This window comes from Oryzias latipes, chromosome 19 (assembly GCF_002234675.1).
Source record: "Oryzias latipes chromosome 19, ASM223467v1".
In the NCBI taxonomy this organism is placed as follows: Eukaryota; Metazoa; Chordata; class Actinopteri; order Beloniformes; family Adrianichthyidae; genus Oryzias; species Oryzias latipes.
Genome location: NC_019877.2, coordinates 21906017 through 21926868, shown reverse-complemented (window position 1 = coordinate 21926868; position 20852 = coordinate 21906017). Strand labels below are relative to the sequence as shown.

Below are 20852 nucleotides of genomic sequence, written 5' to 3'. Positions count from 1 at the left end.
CAGCCTGTAAGTCTGAAAGCAGCCTGCAAATCTGAGAAGCAGCCTGTAAGTCTGAGATGCAGACTGTAAGTCTGAGAAGTAATCTGTAAGTCTGATACACAGCCAGTAAGTTTGAAACACAGCCTGCAAGTCTGAGACGCAGCCAGTAAGTCTGAGATGCAGCCTGTAAGTCTGAGAGGCAGCCTGTAATTCTGAGACGCAGCCTGTAAGTCTGAGATGCAGCCAGTAAGTTTGAAACGCAGCCTGTAAGTCTTAGAAACAGCCTGTAAGTCTGAAAAGCAGCCTGTAAGTCTGAGAAGTAATCTGTAAGTCTGATACACAGCCAGTAAGTTTGGGACCCAGCCAGTAAGTCTGAGAAGCAACACGGGTTTCCATCATGACATGTGACTGCAAAAAAGCCCAGAAACACAAACCCAGCAGTAGTTCTGCTCCCCCATCTCTGTTTATGCCCCCCCTTCTCCCATGAGCCAGCGGCGACTGCAGCCCGGTACGTTTGCCGTCACAGGTCCAAGTTGGGGCTGAGCAGGACTGGTGTCAGGAGAACCGGGTCACCTGTAGGTCGCTCAGCGACGGCCTGTTGGCTCCTTAAAGAACGACGGCAGACAGAAAAAGTTCAAGAATGGAAGCCTCTGGATTCTGCAGCTGCTGGAGGGTTTTTGAACAAGGTCGTCAGCATCCGGCGCCCTCTGCCTCACACGTCGTTTCACGTTGGTTAGGTGACACGTTTGGTCCGTGGCTTCAGTGCCGTTGTCCAAACAATGGTCTTCCTGTAGCTGTCAATCATTCTGCTGAACAGGAAAGCGAGTTTTCTGTTTCCTTTAATGGATTCTAAACCTTCCAGGATTCAGTTTTAATGAAAGACAGTTTCCTGTTTTCACATCGGACTGAAAAAACTTCAATGTTTCTAATAAAAGGAAAAGATTTGAACTGAGCGGTAAAAGAGACGTCCAAAGCTGTAAAACAGATTCATGACCGTTTCAAAAAACTTCAAATAACGCGTGAAAACACAAACATGATGCTAAACGAAGAGCTTTGGTGGGAGAATTATTCACAAAATGAAAAAAAACTTTGAAAAGAAAAAGTCAAATGAAACGTCCATTTATTCCTAATGATAAATGAATTCATGTAAACATGGGGGGGTTGACATGAACAGCGGTTCGGTCAGTGTGAACACGCGCCGCCGCACACGCAGGGTGTGTCCTGAATGTTTCAGTCCAATATCCAGAGGGACGGATTGGACAGAACCGCAGGACTCCAGAACGGTTCTGATGAAAAAGCAGATTCAACCCAAAACACCACTTTATGTCGCTTTTTGGAGATTCATGTGGAAAAAAACAAAGACGCAAAAAGAGCAGATCTGAAACCAAACAGCAAAAACAGTTTAATTTACAAAACCTCAAAGAGGTGAAAGACGCTACAGACGAGGAGGCGGCACTTCCTGTCCGCAGACGGCGGGAAAAGGCTGGAATGTCGACAAGAAGGAAAAAGCTGCAGCATGAAAACACCCGTCCTGAGATGAACACACAACATGTGATGAAGACGCAAAACAAACACAATCGTAGGTCAACATGTCGCACAGGGATGGCACCAACACCACAAACGGCGAGGCCTCAGCTCCCCGACCCCTGGGCCTCGCTGACCCTGGGACATGCTGACCCCTGGGTCACGCTGACCCTGGGCCTCGCTGCTAGTCCCAACACCGCCCTCGGAACAACCCAAACACAGAGCAGGGTCCCCGAAGCTGACGAGCCTGTAAGTGCGTGCGGCGTGGGGAAGAGCAACAGTCGTCAGTCACGAGGACGCCATCAGGAACGCTCATCCATCCAGCTGCTGTTCCTGTGAGAGTCCAGGTCCAAACCCAACGCAGACAAAACCAGAACAACCAACACCTGAAGGCCTCACAGTAACTCACCGACATCTGAACACAACACGGTCACCTGCTCGGCCTGAAGCTGGAGCCGCAAGAAGTCTCTTAAGGCGGTCTGACCAGCCTCTTAAGGCGGTCTGACCAGCCTCTTAAGGCGGTCTGATCAGCCACTTAAGGCGGTCTGACCAGCCTCTTAAGGCGGTCTGACCAGTCTGTTAAGGCGGTCTGACCAGCCTCCTAAGGCGGTCTGACCAGCCTCTTAAGGCGGTCTGACCAGTCTGTTAAGGCGGTCTGACCAGCCTCCTAAGGCGGTCTGACCAGCCACTTAAGGCGGTCTGACCAGCCTCTTAAGGTGGTCTGACCAGTCTGTTAAGGCGGTCTGACCAGCCTCTTAAGGTGGTCTGACCAGCCTCCTAAGGCGGTCTGACCAGCCACTTAAGGCGGTCTGACCAGCCTCTTAAGGTGGTCTGACCAGCCTCTTAAGGTGGTCTGACCAGCCTCTTAAGGTGGTCTGACCAGTCTGTTAAGGCGGTCTGACCAGCCTCTTAAGGTGGTCTGACCAGTCTGTTAAGGCGGTCTGACCAGCCACTTAAGGCGGTCTGACCAGCCTCTTAAGGTGGTCTGACCAGCCTCCTAAGGCGGTCTGACCAGCCTCCTAAGGCGGTCTGACCAGCCTCTTAAGGCGGTCTGACCAGCCTCTTAAGGCGGTCTGACCAGCCTCCTAAGGCGGTCTGACCAGCCACTTAAGGCGGTCTGACCAGCCTCTTAAGGTGGTCTGACCAGTCTGTTAAGGCGGTCTGACCAGCCTCTTAAGGTGGTCTGACCAGTCTGTTAAGGCGGTCTGACCAGCCTCTTAAGGTGGTCTGACCAGTCTGTTAAGGCGGTCTGACCAGCCTCCTAAGGCGGTCTGACCAGCCTCTTAAGGCGGTCTGACCAGCCTCCTAAGGCGGTCTGACCAGCCACTTAAGGCGGTCTGACCAGCCTCTTAAGGTGGTCTGACCAGTCTGTTAAGGCGGTCTGACCAGTCTGTTAAGGCGGTCTGACCAGCCTCTTAAGGTGGTCTGACCAGTCTGTTAAGGCGGTCTGACCAGCCACTTAAGGCGGTCTGACCAGCCTCTTAAGGTGGTCTGACCAGTCTGTTAAGGCGGTCTGACCAGCCTCCTAAGGCGGTCTGACCAGCCTCCTAAGGCGGTCTGACCAGCCTCTTAAGGCGGTCTGACCAGTCTGTTAAGGCGGTCTGACCAGCCTCCTAAGGTGGTCTGACCAGCCTCTTAAGGCGGTCTGACCAGCCTCTTAAGGCGGTCTGACCAGCCTCTTAAGGTGGTCTGACACATTCGAAAGCACTTCCAGCAGGAAACTCGCGTGAATTTGATATTTGGGATAAAACAGACGACCCCAAAGGGGTTATGGTTGGAAACAAAAGAGGAACTCCTAAACACACCTTCACTCTCACACCATCCTTAAACTCTTTGTCAACAGCCCAAGAAGCAAATAAACTCCAGAATAAATTAACTGAATAGAATCAATTAGAAAATCTTTACAAAATTAAACATCTGATTGTAATTTCTGACTAAAAAAATGATTTCATATAAATAAGCAGACGAGGAATCCAACGGTGCTGCAGCGGAGAGCTGGCAGACGCCTTTGGCGTCAGCCTCCTCTTAAGGTCTGTGGGTGATGGTTGTCAGTCAGGAAAACACGGCGTGCTGTTGCCATGGTTACAGGAGAACGCCCCACAAAGCTGCGTTAAGCAAGCCTGCAAATACAAACAGTAGAGTTTAGATTCCTTCCAACTTTATAAAGTCATTTCTGTATATCAGGCAGTTTTCCTGTTGGTCTGGAAGGTTTTCCATTTTAGTCATGAACGTTCACTTTCATGTACTACTTATGTAAAACTCTCTATGGAAGGGAAAATAGTAAACAGTGTGTACTAGTACTAGTACTTGTACGGCGCTTTTCTACTTCCGGAAGGCCCAAAGCGCTTTAAGGTCACAAACTGATGCCGAACACTGGCGCAAACCTTCCACCTGAGAGGGTGGGGGGGTTCAGTATCTTTCCCAAGGACACTTTGACACATGGGCGGGGGATCGAATCTACCATCTTCTGATCAGAGGTCGACCGCTGCACCACGGCCGCCCCAACAGAAAAGGGGTTTTGAGTGAAAATTTGGTGAATGAATATTGATTGACCTTTGACCTCTGCCATTGAACCCAGGGTTCCATTACAAAGTAATGACATGAGCTTTAGCTCTTTCACAATAAGACAATGCCCCGTCCTGGAGCATCTTACCCCACTGGCGTCACCTCCTGCCCCACTGAGGAGCTTTGAGCGTCTTGTTCTGTCCACAGAAGAGAAAACTGGAGGTTAGAGCGTTGGCCGAGCTGCTGCCGCGCGCTCACGCCTCCTTACCTTGTGCTTTTTACACTTCATGGAGAAGTTTTCTTCGATGAGCGCACACCCTGTCGGAACAGGAAGGGAACAGTTAGTGTGTGGGGTTCGAACCGCCGACTCCTGCATGGAGGAAGCTCCAGCAGCGACAGAGCAGCGTGTCTGCGGCGGTTCAGACTCATGCGCCATCTTCACCAAATTCAGGAATAATGGGAGGAGCCACAGCCACGAGCGGGAGCCCTCACCTGACTCCAGAGCACACCTGTAGTGGTACTTGTTGGGACAGCCTTTGAAGACGCAGCCCAGAGTCGCACCGGAACGCTGACACCCTGAACACACCTAAAAGAAGAGGACATGTCTGACAAACACGGACATCCTGCTCAGCTTCTGTGGTCAGCTGGACTTTCCCTGAACCGCTGCCAGTACCGCTCAGCTCCACGGGTTCTGCTCGTCCGTAAAGACACGTTTGCATCAGATCGGCGTTGTTCACAATGTGGTACATGGACCACAGAACTCCCACCGGTCAAGTTCTGATTGGGCCAGCATTACCTGCTTCAAATCGGGACAGAACTACCCTAAGCAGCTAGGCTACGACTATCCTCGGCATGACATCCAGAGGTCAAATGGGGTCAAATGGGGTCGCTAAAACCACCAGGTTAACTGGTTTAGCATTTGTTCAAACGAGTGAACATCCGCCAACACCTGAGGCGGGAATCTACGGAGCCCGGGATCTGACATGGGTAAAATAAATAAATAAAGCGTTCCCACAAAATAATATTCCGTTCCCACAGAATAATTAATGCGTGCGAACGGAATAATTTTCTGATATACATTTATCCTGTCGTCTTTGAATGCACCACAGTTACAGGGTTACGGTGATTGGTCGAGATGCATGATGGGATTCGTAGCATGTAGCCTTCGGATGTTCAGTGACTGCTAAAGAATATGTTAATAAAAGACAAGTCCTGAATATTATTATTCCAATTCGACCCTAAGCTGCAACATCCCATACCACAGCTGGCCAAATGCCAGAATGACCAATAAAAGAGCTCTGCGGTGGAGCTATGTCCGGAGAATCGCTGCGGTATGGGGAAGCAGGACGCTTGGGCATCCTAAATCTTATGATATTTTTCTTATTTTCATCGAGACAATAATAGATCGATCATTCTTGTTTTTATTTTTCCCCTCTTGAATGAATGTGGGTCACAGAGACACGGACGGACGTAGCCGCAGGACGGAGACCGTACCGGGATGTGAATAAACGCAGACATGGAGACGTGATTACCGATACTTTTGAGCTTTTTGAAAAAAATACATTTGATCTCTAAACATCTTCTGTGTCTTCCATGCAACGTAATGAGACACACAGACAGAAAAGTGAAGGTCTCTGCTGTAAATCCACGTATCGCTAACATCCGTGTTCATGAACGACTCATCACGTGAATTATTATTTCGAGGGAACGTAATATTTTTTTGTGTGAACGGACTATTTATTATTTTTCCTGTCAGTTCTTGGGCTCAGTAGGAACCAACACCTCTCCGCCTTTGCTGCAGGTGATCTGCAGTGTCCAAACAGGATTTACCGTCTCATGGGCAGCTTTGACGGCCTCCTCCAGCCCGTAGACTCTGCCTTTGACCAGGAACACGCCGGCGGACCAGACGCTGCAGTCCTCGTGGAGCCAGTATTCACAAGGCTCCTGGGGCACGATGGGGGGGCTGAACCAGTCCTGCGATTCGGAAGAACCAGCCACTAATATGGCCTGCTTAGCTGCAGGGCTGTTGGTGGCACCGCCAACCCGCCGGCGGCTCTCCATGTTCTGCCTTAGCTGGTTCCTGACAGACCAGGCTGTGTGTGGAGCCACAGACTTCCTCCTGCTGAACGAGGAGGAGTCTGATTCACTGAAGTCCTCCTCTTCCTCCTTGACAGCTGAGGTGCTGGCGGCTGTTTTGGTACTTGGTCTGAGCCCTTCCGGGTAATACGGTCCGTGCAGGTCTCCCAGGTCCATGGCGTTGGCCGGCTGTCCACACAGGCAGCAGATGAAGGCTCGCCGGTGCTGGCTGTGGTTGGACGGCCGACCCATGTAAAGACAGGAAGTGCTGGGTACGACCGCAGAGACGAAGCTGCGGCTGTTGGGCTGCAGCTTCTGCTGCGCCTGCACCTCCTCTGGGTAGTTGATGACTGAGCAGAGCGGCGGCGGCGACGGATTTCGCTCCACTCGGATGAAGGGAGAGAAAAAGTCCACCTTTGACTCCTTCTTCTCCTCTTTGAAGCTGACGTACCTCAGCTTGATCTCAGGCTCCTTGGGGGCAAACATGGAGGAGGGATTGCTTGGTTTTGCTTTCCTTCGCCTCCGTTTTGGAGTGCGGGCCCCTTTTGCCTTGCCAGGGGCGGGGGGCTCCCTGCTTTTGGTTTTGTCTTGGTTCTTTGGAGACTCTGACTGAAGTGGTGGTGAGGAAAGACTCGGCACAGTGATTTCCGCTGGGACCCCAGCCTGGGAAGGCGGTTGGGGGGCTCCTGCGACGGTCCTGTGGGCAGCAGCCTCGAGGCCGGATAGCGAGGACGGTTTCCTCCTGGACCGGACGGTACGGGGCCGTAGGGGGACGATGGCTTTCTTCACCTGAGGATGCTTCCGGGCTTTTGTCTGGAGTTCAGAGTCAGAGGTAGAGTCACCATTAGTGGATCTGCCCTTGTTCGTCCGTTTCAGGGTGGAGGTGCTCTCTCTTTCGGGGATGGGGTTGAATTCGGGACGACTTACGGCTGAACGGTGTGAAGCGGAGCAGGGGGCGCTGTTGTCCTGAGTGCTGAGAGTGCATCCTGATATGTTGGATGGAGGTGAGCTTCTGCTCATGATCCTTGTCTCCAGCTGCACCCCCGCCCCGGCGGGCGCTGGGGGTTCCTGTTCAAAAGCGTGTGGGACGACAGGATCCTGGTGGTTTTCAGAGTTCCTGACTCTAAAATCAGGTTCCGGTCTGTGTGCTGGCTGATCATTGTCACTCGAGTCCAGCCCCGTGGTGGCGTCACTGATGCCGGCGCTCCAGGCATCACACGCCCCCCCCTTAGCATTCTCTAGGTGGGAACTGTCAGAACTGGGTGAACGGGAGGCCTGAGGGAGGACAAATACGTCCTCCACTCCATCCAGTGAGGTAGAGGACGGGGAAATGGGGTCTTCCAAAGGACTCCTAAAGTCTCTGCACGAGTTCTGAGCATCGGTGATCTCTGACACAACCACAGAAAAGAGGGGCGCCTCACAGCCGCCGGTCTCCTCCCTCTCTGCTATGACGGAGGTCAGAGTCTCCGGAGAGGACTGTCCTTCAGAGAGCAACCTGCCGCCAGGCTCTCCGTTCTCCAGACTCCTGCTGTCCTTCAGAAGGTGGCAGTGCTGCTTCTCCACATCTGCTACAGACTTCTTTGCAAATCCATCACCATTGAGCTGAAGACAGCGCTGCGTCACGCGTCCCCCTGCCCTGCACACGTGTTCCGCTGGAACCTGAGGCAACACGCCTTCTTTCTGTGCTGGAAGGTCACCAGGCTCTTCAACCTGCTCCTGAGAACAATCGGTGATCCTGAGGTGACTTTCAGAGCCACAGCGAGGGTCACGGGAGAGCTTGCCGACAGGCGGGATGCTGTACAAAGGTGAATGCTGAGACGTGGAGTCGCTCCTGGAGAACACATGAGACCTGCTCATGTAGGAGAGGGTGACTGTGGTCTGGGAGAAGGCTTCGTCTGGTTGGCTCTGATCTCTTGATTGAATGGCAGGTTCTGAAGAGCTGCTGTCTGAGAACGGCGATCCGGGACCGCTGGTGTTTGGGTACCAACTGGAGCCCCTGACCAGCTGCAGAGCATCCAGAGCGGTGGAGCCAAGGGGGTTCTCCTCCCCCTTCCCGGTCAGGTTGATCCCAGGGGGGGTGTCAGAGGGGGACACATCCTGAAGCTGTACCTCAGCTAGGCACCCAGATGGCTGATCCATCACTGGGAAAAAAAAGAATGAGACTCATTTATAGAAATGAACGGCGCCCTAGAAGCAAAGAACTGCAGCAAAGCCGTGGTCTTTTCCAGCCGTGCCACCGTCCACCAACGCGGTTCTGCTGCCCACGCAGTCACCTGAGCGTTCACCGGGGTCCAGGTCAGGACGGCCCGCTCCTCTGGGCTCCCACATCCTGGAGGAGGTCTCTGAAGGCTCAGCTCTGGGGGGTGGGGGGAGCGCCGTCATCTTGACGAGAAAAAGGAGGAATGAAAAGATAAATGAGGTGGAGCGTCCTCGGCTCCGGATGGAGCTCCGCCCACACGTACCTGGACGTCATCTAACGTGGTTCCCGTTAACAGACATGACCTTCGACAGGCAAACCCACCGACCAACCCACTCAGGATCACGGTCCCGTCACACTTACGGTCGCGTCGAAAACTTTCTTAGCGGAGTTCATCTTCTCTCTCTCGTGTTTTCATATTTTTGTGCTCAATTAAATCAAAGCGGCGGTTTGATTAAACTTCAATCCCAGCATTCATAGCGCTGACTTAGGCAGCTGACGCGGACTTGACCATCGATAAACCGATAAAAAAGGATTTTGTCCCCAATGTAAGTCGACTTTAAGAAGGTCTTAAAGGGAAGATTTATGAAAATAGATAAAATTAAAGCACATAACTTTTTGATCCACGCTGACAAAGTTAGCTTTAACGAACCTGCTATTAGCATGCTAGTCCAGTGGGTTCAAGCTAACACCGAACCCCGCTTCGTTTGTTCAGAACTTTAAGAAAACGCGTTAAAAGTCGCATTTAAGGCTCTAAATGACGGACTCTAATGTCTTTCTATGCGGACAAATCACCGCGCATTGATTCGGCTAAACGTTTCAGTTCAGAAAGTGACTTTATCCCGACATAAAGCTAACTTTTACAGTTAAATGAGGCATGATTTGGCAGAAGCACAACAATCACGTTATTAAGCAACAACGGCGAACAAAAACACCGAAAAGCACAACGTTCTTCTGCCTCGTCCATTCCGGATCTAGTACGGTGTCATAACGATTCCGGGAGCCAAAGACGAACTTTGTCCGGTTCTGAAGCGGCGAGAGTAACGCGCGTTACACTAGACGGAGTTCCGCATCACGTTTTTACTCGGAACGGAACGCATCGGCAAGGCCCGGCTGGAATGAAACAAAGACGGTACTGGGGGACGCTCTGCCCCGCTGAGCGCCACTCACCGGGACGGGAGACACAAAGGAAGGCTTCAGAACTTCCGGTTCATTCTGGCCGGCGTGCGTCCCGGTCCGCACCGTCACGGGGACGGCTTCCCGTAAAACGTAGGACACATTTCACACCGGTGGAGTTCTGCTCACTTTCCTGGAACACAACTGCTCTGACGTCAAGCTGCTGCTTTGAACACCGTTTACTTCCGGGTTTTCCTTTCAAAGTAAAATCCATTCTGAATGACTGTTCGACTGAAAAACACATGAAAGCGGAAACTCAACAGCATGGGGGAAGAAAATAAATCGAGGTCAAATATGGGTCCTTAAAGCATGGAAACAGTACATTTTAGTTAAAGCTCATTTGAATTTTCTTTTGAAGTAACTTCATCTGTTAAACAGGTCTATTAAACGTTACTTGACAAGAAAAGAAAGCTGCAGACTCAGAATCCTTTTGTTCATGTACATTTTTGTTTGCAAGAAAGAAGTGAAAAGTTTTCACTCAAATGTGAACAAAAACACACAATGCCAGCCTCCGCCTCATTGTGTGAGGACTTTACTGACCACTTCAGGAGCAAAATCCATTCAGATCTAACATCATAAATGAAGAGAAAAGCCTTTTTATTGGGAACGATGGTTTGATCTTACCTGATGAAGCACTGGACAGTTTTGGCCTGGTTGAAGCTGCAACATTTGGTCAAGTTTTCTCCCAGGTTAATCCAACGACCTGTTTTTTTTTTTAGATTCAATTCTCAAATCACTTTTTAAATCATTTTACGGGTCTTTTGAGAGTGAGACTTTAAATATAATGAACTCCTCTCCATTATTCCTGCTGCCTTTAAAACTGCAGTGGTGAACGCGTTACTAAAGAAAACTAATTTAGACCCTTCAGTTTTTAATAACTACAGACATGTGCCCAACTTTCCACTTTTAAGCAACGTTTTAGAAAAACTTGTTTTTATTCAGCTGAATGAGTTTCGTCTTTAAGATAAACCAGTCTGGCTTTAGAACGAACCACAGTTCCAGGACAGCCTTGTGATTAATGATGTCAGGTGTGCCTTGGATTCAGGTCAGATCTCTATAGTACTAGTTCTACTAGATCTAAGTGCAGCTTTTGATACTGTTGATCACCTGATCCTCGTGAACAGACTTAAAAGTGTTGGCCTTTCAGGGACTGTTCTCAAGTGGTTCAAATCGTATCTCATGTGGTAAGCATGGTCACACACTTTTCTGGGGTCCATGAAATTAATTGTGGTGTGCCTCAAGGTTCCATCCTTGGCCCCTTGCTTTTTAACATTTACATGCTTCCTCTGGGGAATTTCATCAGGAGCCACAGCATCAGCTTTCATAGCTATGCTGATGATACCCAGCTGTACATAGCTATGTCTCCTGATGACACAAGGCCAATAGAAGCACTTTTTAACTGTATTTTAGATGTGAAATACTGAAATTTTAGTCACCAGTCCTGAAGCAAAGAGAGAGAAGAGAGAGATTTTCATTAAGCCATTCAGAAACAGATACCTGGACGTTATTTTCGGCTCTAAGCTAACTTTACCTCTCATTTAAAATGTGATTAAAACTGTTAGAAGTCAGGCTAGGGTCCGCCCCCTTCTCTCTCTTACTAACATGGAGATGCTAATACATACTCTCATCATCAGTAGAATTGATTATTGTAACGCCCTGCTTGCTGGTCTTTCAAAAACCAACATTAAGAACCTTCAGTTTCTCCAGAACTCTGCTTCACTATGTCTCACCAAGACCAGGAGGCGGGCTCACATCACCCCAATTTTAAAACCCCTGCATTAGCTCCCCATATGCTTCAGGATTGATTTTAAGATACTTTTACAGGTTTTTAAATGTCTCAACGGTCTTGCGTCTTCTTATTTATCAGATCTTTAAGTCAAACCCTCACAGACCCTGAGATCCTCTGGCTCTGGTCTATCAACCGTTCCAGCTTTAAAAAACAAAATCTACAGAGAGGCAGCTTTTCAGCACCATGGCTTGGTTTGTTGGAACAGTCTGCCAGAGGACCACAGAGAGCATTAATGTTTTTAAGAAAAAAGACTCAAGAAGCACCTAACCCGCCTGGTTTTTAGCCAGGTTAGATGAGTTACTTATTTTTTGAATTTGTATGCATCCATTTCATCTTGTTTTATGAATTTACACAGAACTATTAGTAATTATAATATTTCTTATTTCACATTTTATGGTTAAATATTTCTTTCTTTTAGTAATTATGGTTATTTTCATTTTTATGCAGTTCAGTCGCTGTAACTCTAAATCGGGACCTGGATCACCGCTTAGCTGTGGTCAGTCTGGTCCCCGCATGTAGTGAGGCAGGTCCCCTCCTGTGGGAAGTCTGGTCCCCGCCTGTGGTGATGCTGGGTCCCGCCCATGGCGAGTCCGGTCCCCGCCCGTTTTCGTGCTTAGCCTATTTCCCATCGTCTATCCCCATCAGTTAGGGGGTGGTAGGTGTGAATGGGGTGGGGGGTTGTGTGTAGGTCAGCGTAGGGGGCAGAATTTTGGTTTTCGTGCTTGTTTTTATATCACTTTTTCATTTTTGTTTTAAAGTGAAGTACTTTGTGCTATCTTATAGGAAAAGTGCTATATAAATAAAGTTGAGGCATGAGCATGAAAACGGTTCTGCCACTGACTTGTAGATTTAATGACTGCAGTATAAAAAAAAGACAGTTTGGTTATTCATACCTTTTATGCTTGAGCTGAACTTTATTCATCTCACAAGAGGAGAAATTTTCTCATCATGTCAGCTCAGAGAAATCTGGTAAATTCATTCGTCTTCTAAACCGTTTTGTCCCTTTCAGGGTCACAGAGCTGCTGGAGCCTATCCCAGTCATTCGTGGGCGGGGACATCCTGGACAGGTTGCCAGTCTGTCGCAGGGCCACAATCACACACCTATGCACACTCACACCTAGGGTGAATTTAGAGTGACCAATGAACCTATGAAGCATGTTTTTGGTGGATTTCAGGTCCCCAGCCAGGACTTGAACCGGACCCTTCTGGCTGTGGGTCAAGACAGTTCCCCAACATAGATCCCAATCCACTGTGGAGCCCTGATGAATTCAATTCTTAAGAAAAAGGTTTTTTAGAAATGAATCCACTGAAACATTCAAGTAAAATAAAGCAACATGATCCAGTCTGAACAAGGGTGCAAAAATATTTATTGCTAATAAACCAGTTGGTGTATATCTGCTTCATATTTACAAAAACAAGAGTACAGAGGACTGGGAAGGTTAAAGAAAACCCCAACCTTTAAATAAATACAAAGGGACTGCACTGAACCAAACGACAAAAACAAGTCCGTTCCAGCTGGAGCCACGACGGCAGAGAAGTAAAAGCCGACAACCTTTCATTGACGTGATGTCGGCGAGCTTTGCTCAAAAGCATGTGGCGGTCGCCTTCCCAACGCTTCTTCTCGTCCGAGTCGTGTGAAGCCACAAAAGCAGAGGTTTTTGCTTTGATAATGAGCACTTTGTGTTTGGGATTAGCATTAGCGCTACAGACTACTTCCTATGGGTCAGATACTCAACGGTTACTTCGTCTGCGCCACAGAACATCCGGCTGGTGTCTTTGGCCAACAACAGTTAGGATGGTTAAAACAGTAGCTTACACAGTCAGTTTTAGTGTATGCGAGGCCGACGCCCACGTTAAAAACTATTTACAGTAAGATCAAAGAAAGTCACAGTTAATTGAAGTGAATGGAATGCAAACTCTAGCATGAAACTGACACTTGCCATGTTCCTCCATAACATGAGCTGCGTTTGGTGACCAGTGTGTGGCTTTACTAAATACAGAACTGAAACACAGTGGGAATGTAAGCATGCAGCAAACGCCGTGCACCGGATCAGAACTCCTTAGTGTCTTTGTTGTCGAACAGGTGAAGCCTCTGCTCCGCCGTCAGCCCTTCCTTCAGACTCTGAGGGGGGGGGGGAAACCATCAGTTAGTCAGTAAGCACCTCATAACCCAAAAGGAGGCACCCTCCTGATCAGCTGACTCCACATCCACCCCCCCAAGCCGTCCTGAAGCAGAGACATGCTGATAAGGAAGAGTTCAACCACCCACACACTTTATCCTGCATTTCACTGCTTTGGAGGGTGTGGACAAGAGCCAGGAACAACATTATGTACAGATGTGACTTTAAAGGAGGAAATCCACCAGTGGGTGAGTCTGGTTTACCTAAAGGAGAGGGGAGGAGGCCTACCCGTCCTCAGCTGCCCTAACTGTCCCAGGGCATGTCACGACTCACAGACTGAGGACAGAAGGGGAAAGCACACCGGCCAGTGTGTGTTAGACCACAGAAAACCCCAAGACCACTCCTCTCATGGAGTCAAAACACCAACTGACAAATTGCATTGGCATGCAATGCACTCATGTGACCAGCAGGGGGCAGCAGAGAGACAGGACTGAAGGGGGAGTTTTACACACGACATTCAACAGAATCGTCTGGTCATAACCAGGTAATGAAATGAGGCGAGTAAAACCCAAAAGAACAAAACCTGAATGACTGAAATAAACTGGTACTGAAAGATACCACTTCTGACTCTGGTCACAGCAACTCCGATGGCCTCAGAGTCTAGAATACTCTGTTCCGAGCTCTAGAGCAGTCCAGTTAATCCTCAATGATCGTCAAGGATGACTGGGTTCACTAAGGCTAACTTACTAGTCCTGCAGTAAACCTGGACCGGAGGCCAAAAGAGGGGGGGCAGAGGTCAAGGCAGCCATTTTTGTAAAGAGGTGGCGTCAGACACAACCGTTCATCATCACTACACAAACGAACTCAGCACGACAACACGTCAGAGACACGGGGGGGCGACTAGGGGGTCAGCGACTCGAAGGTCAAGGACTAGCGGGGTCAGGAACACAGGGGACAGTAACTCGGGGCGGGGGGGTTCCAGCGATTGGAGGTCAAGAACTTGCGGGGTTAGCGACACGGGGGTCAGTAACTCGGGGGGTCAGCGACACTGCGGTTGAAGACTCGCGGGGTCAGCGACTCGGAGGTCAAGGACTCACTGGGTCAGCGACACGGGGTCAGTAACACGGGGGGGTCAGCGACTCGGAGGTCAAGGACTCACTGGGTCAGCGACACGGGGTCAGTAACACGGGGGGGTCAGCGACTCGGAGGTCAAGGACTAGCGGGGTCAGCAACACGGGGGTCAGTAACTCGGGGGGTCAGCGACTCGGAGGTCAAGGACTCACTGGGTCAGCGACTCGGAGGTCAAGGACTCACTGGGTCAGCGACACGGGGTCAGTAACTCGGGGGGTCAGCGACACTGCGGTTGAAGACTCGCGGGGTCAGCGACTCGGAGGTCAAGGACTCACTGGGTCAGCGACACAGGGTCAGTAACACGGGGGGGTCAGCGACACGGAGGTCAAGGACTCACTGGGTCAGCGACACGGGGGTCAAGGACTTGCGGGGTTAGCGACACGCGGGGGGTCAGCGACTGAGACTCAGTCGGACTCAGAACCAGCTGGGATGAGAGGCCAGACGTGTTGTCCAGTTGAATGTTTTAGGATTCACCTGGATGACTGAGAATCTGCAGACATGTGGTTGTTTGCACGGCATTGCATCATTCGTGATTCAGGTCCAGACTTCTCCACAAAGTAAGACATTTTTGGAAACGTTTGGATCTTTTGGCAGTAAAAACACCAGAGAGCTGATGGAAGAGCGTTCGGCCTGTGTTTATTGCTGGAGTATTGTTCAGAAAATGAGCGTTTTGTGGCTAAACCACACAAAGACAGACAGGTCTTTGTCATCCGTGTCCTGCATGTCTTGAAAGAATAATAAATACCTTAAGCAATAAAAGACTCAATCAAACGCAGACTTAGGTAACCAGGTCACTGCAGCACGTTTCTCAAGTTTTGATCAAATCTTGGCTAAAGATGGTCCTGCATCTCTTTCCACAGACTTGTCCCTGAGGATGCTTTCTTTAGACCCACTGACTGAACTCAGTGGGTGTCCCAGGAAGGCTCTAGTGTTTTTAAGGGGTTTCCGTCTCAGCCACAGATCCTCTTTTACCTTCGTGAGCTGCATTCTCCCTGCATTCACCGCTAAAGGAACATTAGCGGAGTCCTTTCTGTTCAAATGCTACGTCTCCTTATGAAGGTGGGTAAAGGTCAAGCAGCATAGTGGAAAACCTGCCTTTGCTCCAGAAAAGAACTGGAAGAAGCTCGACTTCAACAACCTGGTGAGGATCAGACGATTGTACTGCAATCTGAGGAGCGTAAGACAGCTGGTGGTTCAGAAGAACACGACTGATGGAGCTGCTCTTCGGCCTCTTTTACCTTGGATCTCATGGTGCGCTCGGAGCGCTTGGCTGCAGCAGCTGCCATCTTCAGGATGTCAGGGTTACTCTTGGACTTCATGATATCTGTAGGGAGAAGGGGGTAAAGGTTTAGGGTCGTGGTCCTAACCCGGTACCGGGCCGCAGACAGAAGCAAACACTGAATTTGATTAATTCCGTTGTGTTTATTTTCTGATACTGAAGGAAGTTTTATTTTGGAAAACGACCACATGCGTCTGATTTGACGCGTCATGTGACTTTCAGCACTTTCTCATGAAAGCCAAACAATTAAACATAATTGGAAGTTTTCTTGGTGGAGAAAAGAGTCAGTGAAGAAACCGAAGAAGAGCCTTTGACTTAAAGGAACATAGAGCTGCTGGTTTCAGTTTTCTCCTCCAGATATGGATTTATTTGTTCTCAGCCACCAGAAGCTGCTCTGCCTGACTTTTGAATGTTTCACACATGCAGATAACAGAGTTAAAGTCGCGGTGAATTCACGTTTATTATTATAGTTAGAAAATACCAGTTGTACTCCGGTTGTCTCATTTTATTTAGCTTTTTTTTATCCATCAATAAATGTTGGCGTCCGGTTGTTAGCATCCCTTTGTCGTCTTCACCTTCATCACAATGTCTGAGCATTTCACAGAGAATGAAGATTCAATCACGTAACGTTGTTCTGATTTAAGAAAACCTGTAAAAAGGATATTTATTAATTTTCCTACAGAGACTTATGGAGGAAACTGTTAAGAAACACAAGCACAGAAAAAGTTCCTCTGTGTTAAAAAGAACAGGATGAATGTGGATTTATGTGAAAACCAAATAGTGAAAAAAATGATCTGAGAGTTATAACTGTGTTTAGAAAAAAAAACTGCTTTTATTGAATTTCTTACATTTGTTCCACTGAATCTTTGTCACCTGTTAATCAAATTCTACTCATGTTTGCAGATCTGTTAAACCAAATTTCTTGTAGTAGCATTTGAATGAACCAGAAGCTTAACGATATTAAACCTGGACGGCTGCCTGACATGAAACCGGGCCGCGGCCTGACCCCACAGCGGTGGGCGTGGTCAGGACATGTCCCAGCGTGAACGTACCGTAGCCGCCTCTGTCGGCGTCGTCCGCGGACGGGTCGCCCAGCGCCTCGTGGGCCAGCTGCAGCTGGTCTCTGAGCCGGCCCACGTCGCACTCCGCCTTGGCCTTGACGATGCTCAGCTCGGTGTAGATGTCCTTGTATTTGTCTGCTGCATACTTCTTGTCCTAAAGACAGTTTGGATGTTCAGATGAAGGAAAACGTCCTTTTTCCCATCTTCAAACACGGACAGGATGCTAATTCACGTTTCAATCCTCGCGGGTCATGTGACTCCCCTGCTTCATCACTGAAGCTCGGATAACTTAAGAAAATTTAAGCAGCATTGCAGTGTTCTTTAATGAACGTTTCCGAATGGTTTCGAGGATCGTGACGGACGTTCTCGGCCCGCTGGGGGTGGGTGCCTCTGGCCCCTGACCCCCGCGAATAAAGGGGGACACTGCAGAGCGTGCATGAGAACTTACTCTTTGGGCAGCCTGCAGTTCTTCTTTCAGGGAGTTGATCTCCTGCTTCAGATACTGGACCTCAGACTCCTTCACCCTCAGCATCACCTGGACACGAATGATGAAGACGCACATCAAACCAACATTTCAGTTCCACAGAAACTGTTGTCATGGAGATGAAGAACGGCGAGGATGCTGCATTCAGCAGCTGAACTACCTCCAGCTCGTACAGCTCTTTGCCCTGGATGGTGGCGCCGGGGTCTCCTGCTCCGTCCTCAGACGTCATGGAGCGCATTTTGGTGATTTCTGCCGCCAGGCGGTTGTTCAGCTCCTGAAGGGTCAAACAGAAGAAGCTCACAAACGGTTTGTCATGGGCACGATGCCGCAGAGCAGAGCAGGTGTGCGTGTGCACCTGGTTGTGCGAGTTGAGCTCCTGGTTCTCTCTCTGACACTGCCTGAGGGCCTGTCTCTCCGCCTCCAGCGCCTGGGCCAGGTGGGCGTTTTCCAGGCACTTCTGAGAGTACTGCTCCGACAAGACCTCGATCTCCCGATGGAAAGAGCACAGCTCCTCCCTGAAAGGCATCACAATGTCACAATGAGGGAGAAACGTCAGGAGGGGTCTGTCAAGTTTGTGTGCAGAGCAGTTGTTCTTCCTTCCATCACCCAGGCTGACATGTTCGCGCAGGAATCACTCCCACCGCTCTGTCAGATAATCCTCTAGAGAGGACAGGTTTATAGCTGCTCAGTCATTTCACTTTCAGCTTAAACAAAGAGCTGCAGACACTCTGACATGCTCCAGCTGGAGTTCAAACACGCTGGAAGAAGTGGAGCTTCTTCAATCTCTGCTTCCTGCGGACGTCTATGTGAAAAAAAAATACTCTTTGGTTCTGATGAACATGTCAGACTTCAGTTTCTGTAAAAGAACAGCTCCGCCTGAACCCGGTGCAGCCTGTGGTCCGACGGAACCGCAGAACATGGTCTCGCAGCCCACCAGGACCAGAAGCCAAAGAAATGGCTGACACGGACGGCAGGCGTGCTGTGGCCACAGCGGAGGCCCGGTTATCTGAAGTTTAGGTCCGAACGAGGGTTTAAACATGTCTGGATGGTCGTTCCTCAGACGTGTTCATCCTAACCACATATGTGCTCCATGTTCTCCTTGTAAAAGCAAACTGCTTAAAGGCCAAAGAAGGGCAGACGTGTGCCGACCACATAGCAGCAAACAGGTGTAGATGAAGATTCAGGAGGAAGAGGAGATCGGAGGGAAACGTCCGCTTTAGAACAAGCCCTCCCAATAATGTCTACCCAAAGAGTACCCACAAAATGCATGTGGACACAAGAGGAGGGGATTAGATGAACAACGTATACCAGAATAAAACTTCAACATTTAGAGACAAAAGATGAATTATTTAGGTCAGCTATACTTATGAGGAGAGCCATGTTTCATGTATGTGACGTGTTCTCTAAGTGCGCGCAGCTCTGCCTTCATGTTTTTAAACAATTACATTTTTACTCTGAACTCCACCTGAGGTCACAGGGGGTCAACATTGCTGTTGACTTGGTAAATGACAGGAAGCAGCACTAACAGAAGGATCCAAAGATGGTTTCCTTTCACGCTGTCTTCACGCCGAACGCCTGTTTGGGCCGTCTGAGGCGTTGAGTCAATGATCAGACGCGATCCGAGGTCCTGCGGCCCGATTTTAGCGTCGAGTGTGGCGCGTCGCTCTCTCACAAACGTGTCACGTGTTCAAAACTTTGCGTTAACCAATCACGGCCTCAGCTTTGGCCCGTGGCGTGTAGATGACGTGATCAGTGGGTGGAGTCCCAAACCAACACAGATAGAATCTGATTGTTCTCCTCTTGAACTTTGACATTTTTCTTTTTTTAAAAAGAACAATTGAACAACAAAAAGTTGTTCAATTGTTTTGGTTGACAGCAGGTCGTCAAACTGGGTCGCAGCGGCCGGAGAAAGCGCCGTGACTCAGACGCCGCTCCTGCAGCAGACGGTGAAGCTCGCCGTGGCGGCAGAGACTCTGAATGATGACGTGAACCAGACGTGGGGATGGAATCACTGACGCTTTTATAGAACTCTTTCAAATAAAAAAACTCTAAACGCCATCGTGTCTTTCATACAGTCAATGCTCCCATGTAGTCATCAGGCTACAAACAGAAGCTCCTCCCACACGCATGTGGAATGAACACAGGTGAATTTGGCGCCCCCGTGAATGGCGTTCAGCGTGAACACAGACTGAGGAACCACATTGAAAAGTATAAAAGAACAGCTGTTTCTGCTAATAACTCTTTTATGCCACACCGCTTGAGCGACAGACGGCGACTCACTCGTGCTGCCTGCGGATCCCCTCGATGTCTGCGTTCTCCGTGTTGCTGCTGGCCTTGCGCGCCTTCTCCAGCTCCTTCTCCAGCTCCGACCGGTGAGCGTTCTTCATGGCTTCTATGGCTGAACCAGCAGAGACAAACGGTTTCATCAGCAGATGAGACGGTCTCCTCTACAGAGGACATTTGTGGCGGCGCGTCGTACCAGCGATGGTGGCGGCCGTCTCCTCTGCCAGCAGCCGGTCCTTCTCCTCCTGCAGGTTTTCCAGCTCCCGCTGGTGCTTCCTCTGCAGCTCGTCAATCACCTTCTGATGTGATTCCTCCATAGCAGCAAAGCCTCTCTCACAGGTGGCCTATTACAGAAAACAGTCAGGTCATCAGGAGAACCTTCTAGAACATGTACTGATGCTTTTCCTAGATCTGAGTGGGGACAGAACGGCTCAGGGAGGAATGTTGGGATGCAATGAACTAAACTACAGGGAGAAACCACAAACCAACAAGTGTTTATGTTCAAACATCTCTGGGTCGTAGTAAAACAGCTGCAATAGAACAAACCGCCGATGGGAACGTCCGTCATGGAACATGTGAGGAAACCTGTGGACTAACGCCAATGCCTTCTTCAGCTAATGCGAAGACGAAACCTTCACCGCTCACAGGCAGTCCAAAGTCTGTCAGTCTCCTGGTCCAGAACCTGGTCCAGTTTCTGTTCTACATGTTCAGTGAGTAAACAGGCCTGTGTGTCCCAGTCCAGCGACAGGAATTTAGGCTCCGTGTTTTAACAGGGATAACAAAATACACATACACTTCCTGAAGTCAGATCAGGCCAAGCCGGGCATTCTGGTCCTGAACCGGGCAGTTCTTCGGACAGCACAAGAGGCAGCTTTCATTGACACTCTGGTTAGGAGGCCAAACGTGACATCTAAAAGACGCTTGTTACAGACGGGTACCAATGAAACCTTTGGACTCGCTTTATTTCTGATTATTTACAGATGTGTGTGCAGGAAGGGGGAACAGATCTGTGTAATATCCACACGTTTACAGGTCAGACCGCTGCTGGACGCTCAGTAAGATGTCCTGAAAGGTTATGGACCACACAAATGAAGGTTGGGCTTTACAAATGATATTTGGAGGGTTTTTTTTAGCATCAAAAGTTATTCAAACACTGTATGCACACAAACACAGGTTATACCACGGTCCGGGGGAATTCTCAACTCTGATTGGCTGCTGGGTGTGGATTAAAAAGTAGTTCCGGTCACA

At 49.4% G+C, this 20852-nt stretch overlaps 2 protein-coding genes across 7 annotated transcripts in view; both read right to left on the bottom strand.

The window, feature by feature from the left end:
* Positions 1–1082: 1082 nt before the first annotated feature.
* LOC101162006 (transcription factor 20) lies at positions 1083–9724 on the bottom strand. 2 transcript variants are annotated; one of them, XM_011488499.3, is made up of 7 exons: positions 8547–9724; positions 8358–8466; positions 5839–8225; positions 4501–4594; positions 4277–4326; positions 4157–4205; positions 1083–3623 (listed from the first exon to the last, which is right to left on the bottom strand). In XM_011488499.3, the coding sequence occupies exons 2-6, from the start codon at positions 8464–8466 to the stop codon at positions 4167–4169; spliced, it is 2679 nt and encodes an 892-aa protein (XP_011486801.1). In that variant the 5' UTR covers positions 8547–9724; the 3' UTR covers positions 1083–3623; positions 4157–4166. The 2 variants fall into 2 exon arrangements, with proteins under 2 accessions (XP_011486801.1, XP_020567698.1); XM_020712039.2 differs by having other exon boundaries at positions 9452–9724.
* Positions 9725–12596: 2872 nt separating this feature from the next.
* The window catches only part of LOC101161759 (myosin phosphatase Rho-interacting protein), a 51999-nt gene continuing 43743 nt past the window's right edge, over positions 12597–20852 (bottom strand). Inside the window, exons 17-25 of one of the 5 annotated variants that reach the window (XM_011488496.3) lie at positions 19801–19948; positions 19602–19719; positions 17677–17836; positions 17482–17595; positions 17286–17372; positions 16829–16991; positions 15736–15821; positions 13630–13702; positions 12597–13368 (exon numbers count right to left, since the gene is read on the bottom strand). In XM_011488496.3, the coding sequence (XP_011486798.1) occupies positions 13670–13702; positions 15736–15821; positions 16829–16991; positions 17286–17372; positions 17482–17595; positions 17677–17836; positions 19602–19719; positions 19801–19948 (909 nt within the window). In that variant the 3' untranslated portion in view covers positions 12597–13368; positions 13630–13669. Of the gene's footprint in view, positions 13703–15062; positions 15822–16828; positions 16992–17285; positions 17373–17481; positions 17596–17676; positions 17837–19601; positions 19720–19800; positions 19949–20852 lie in introns of those variants that run through there. The other 4 variants (XM_011488495.3, XM_023949552.1, XM_023949550.1 and 1 more) reach the window with 4 other exon arrangements.

Coding starts and splice junctions, on each gene's coding strand:
- LOC101162006 (XM_011488499.3), bottom strand. CDS start 8,466: ATGACGGCGCTCCCCCCACCCCCCAGAGCTGAGCCTTCAGAGACCTCC. Junction 4,595..5,838: donor TCAAAGCTGCCCATGAGACG/GTAAATCCTGTT, acceptor CTCTTCTTTTAG/GTGTGTTCAGGGTGTCAGCG. Junction 4,327..4,500: donor CAGGTGTGCTCTGGAGTCAG/GTGAGGGCTCCC, acceptor CTGTTCCGACAG/GGTGTGCGCTCATCGAAGAA.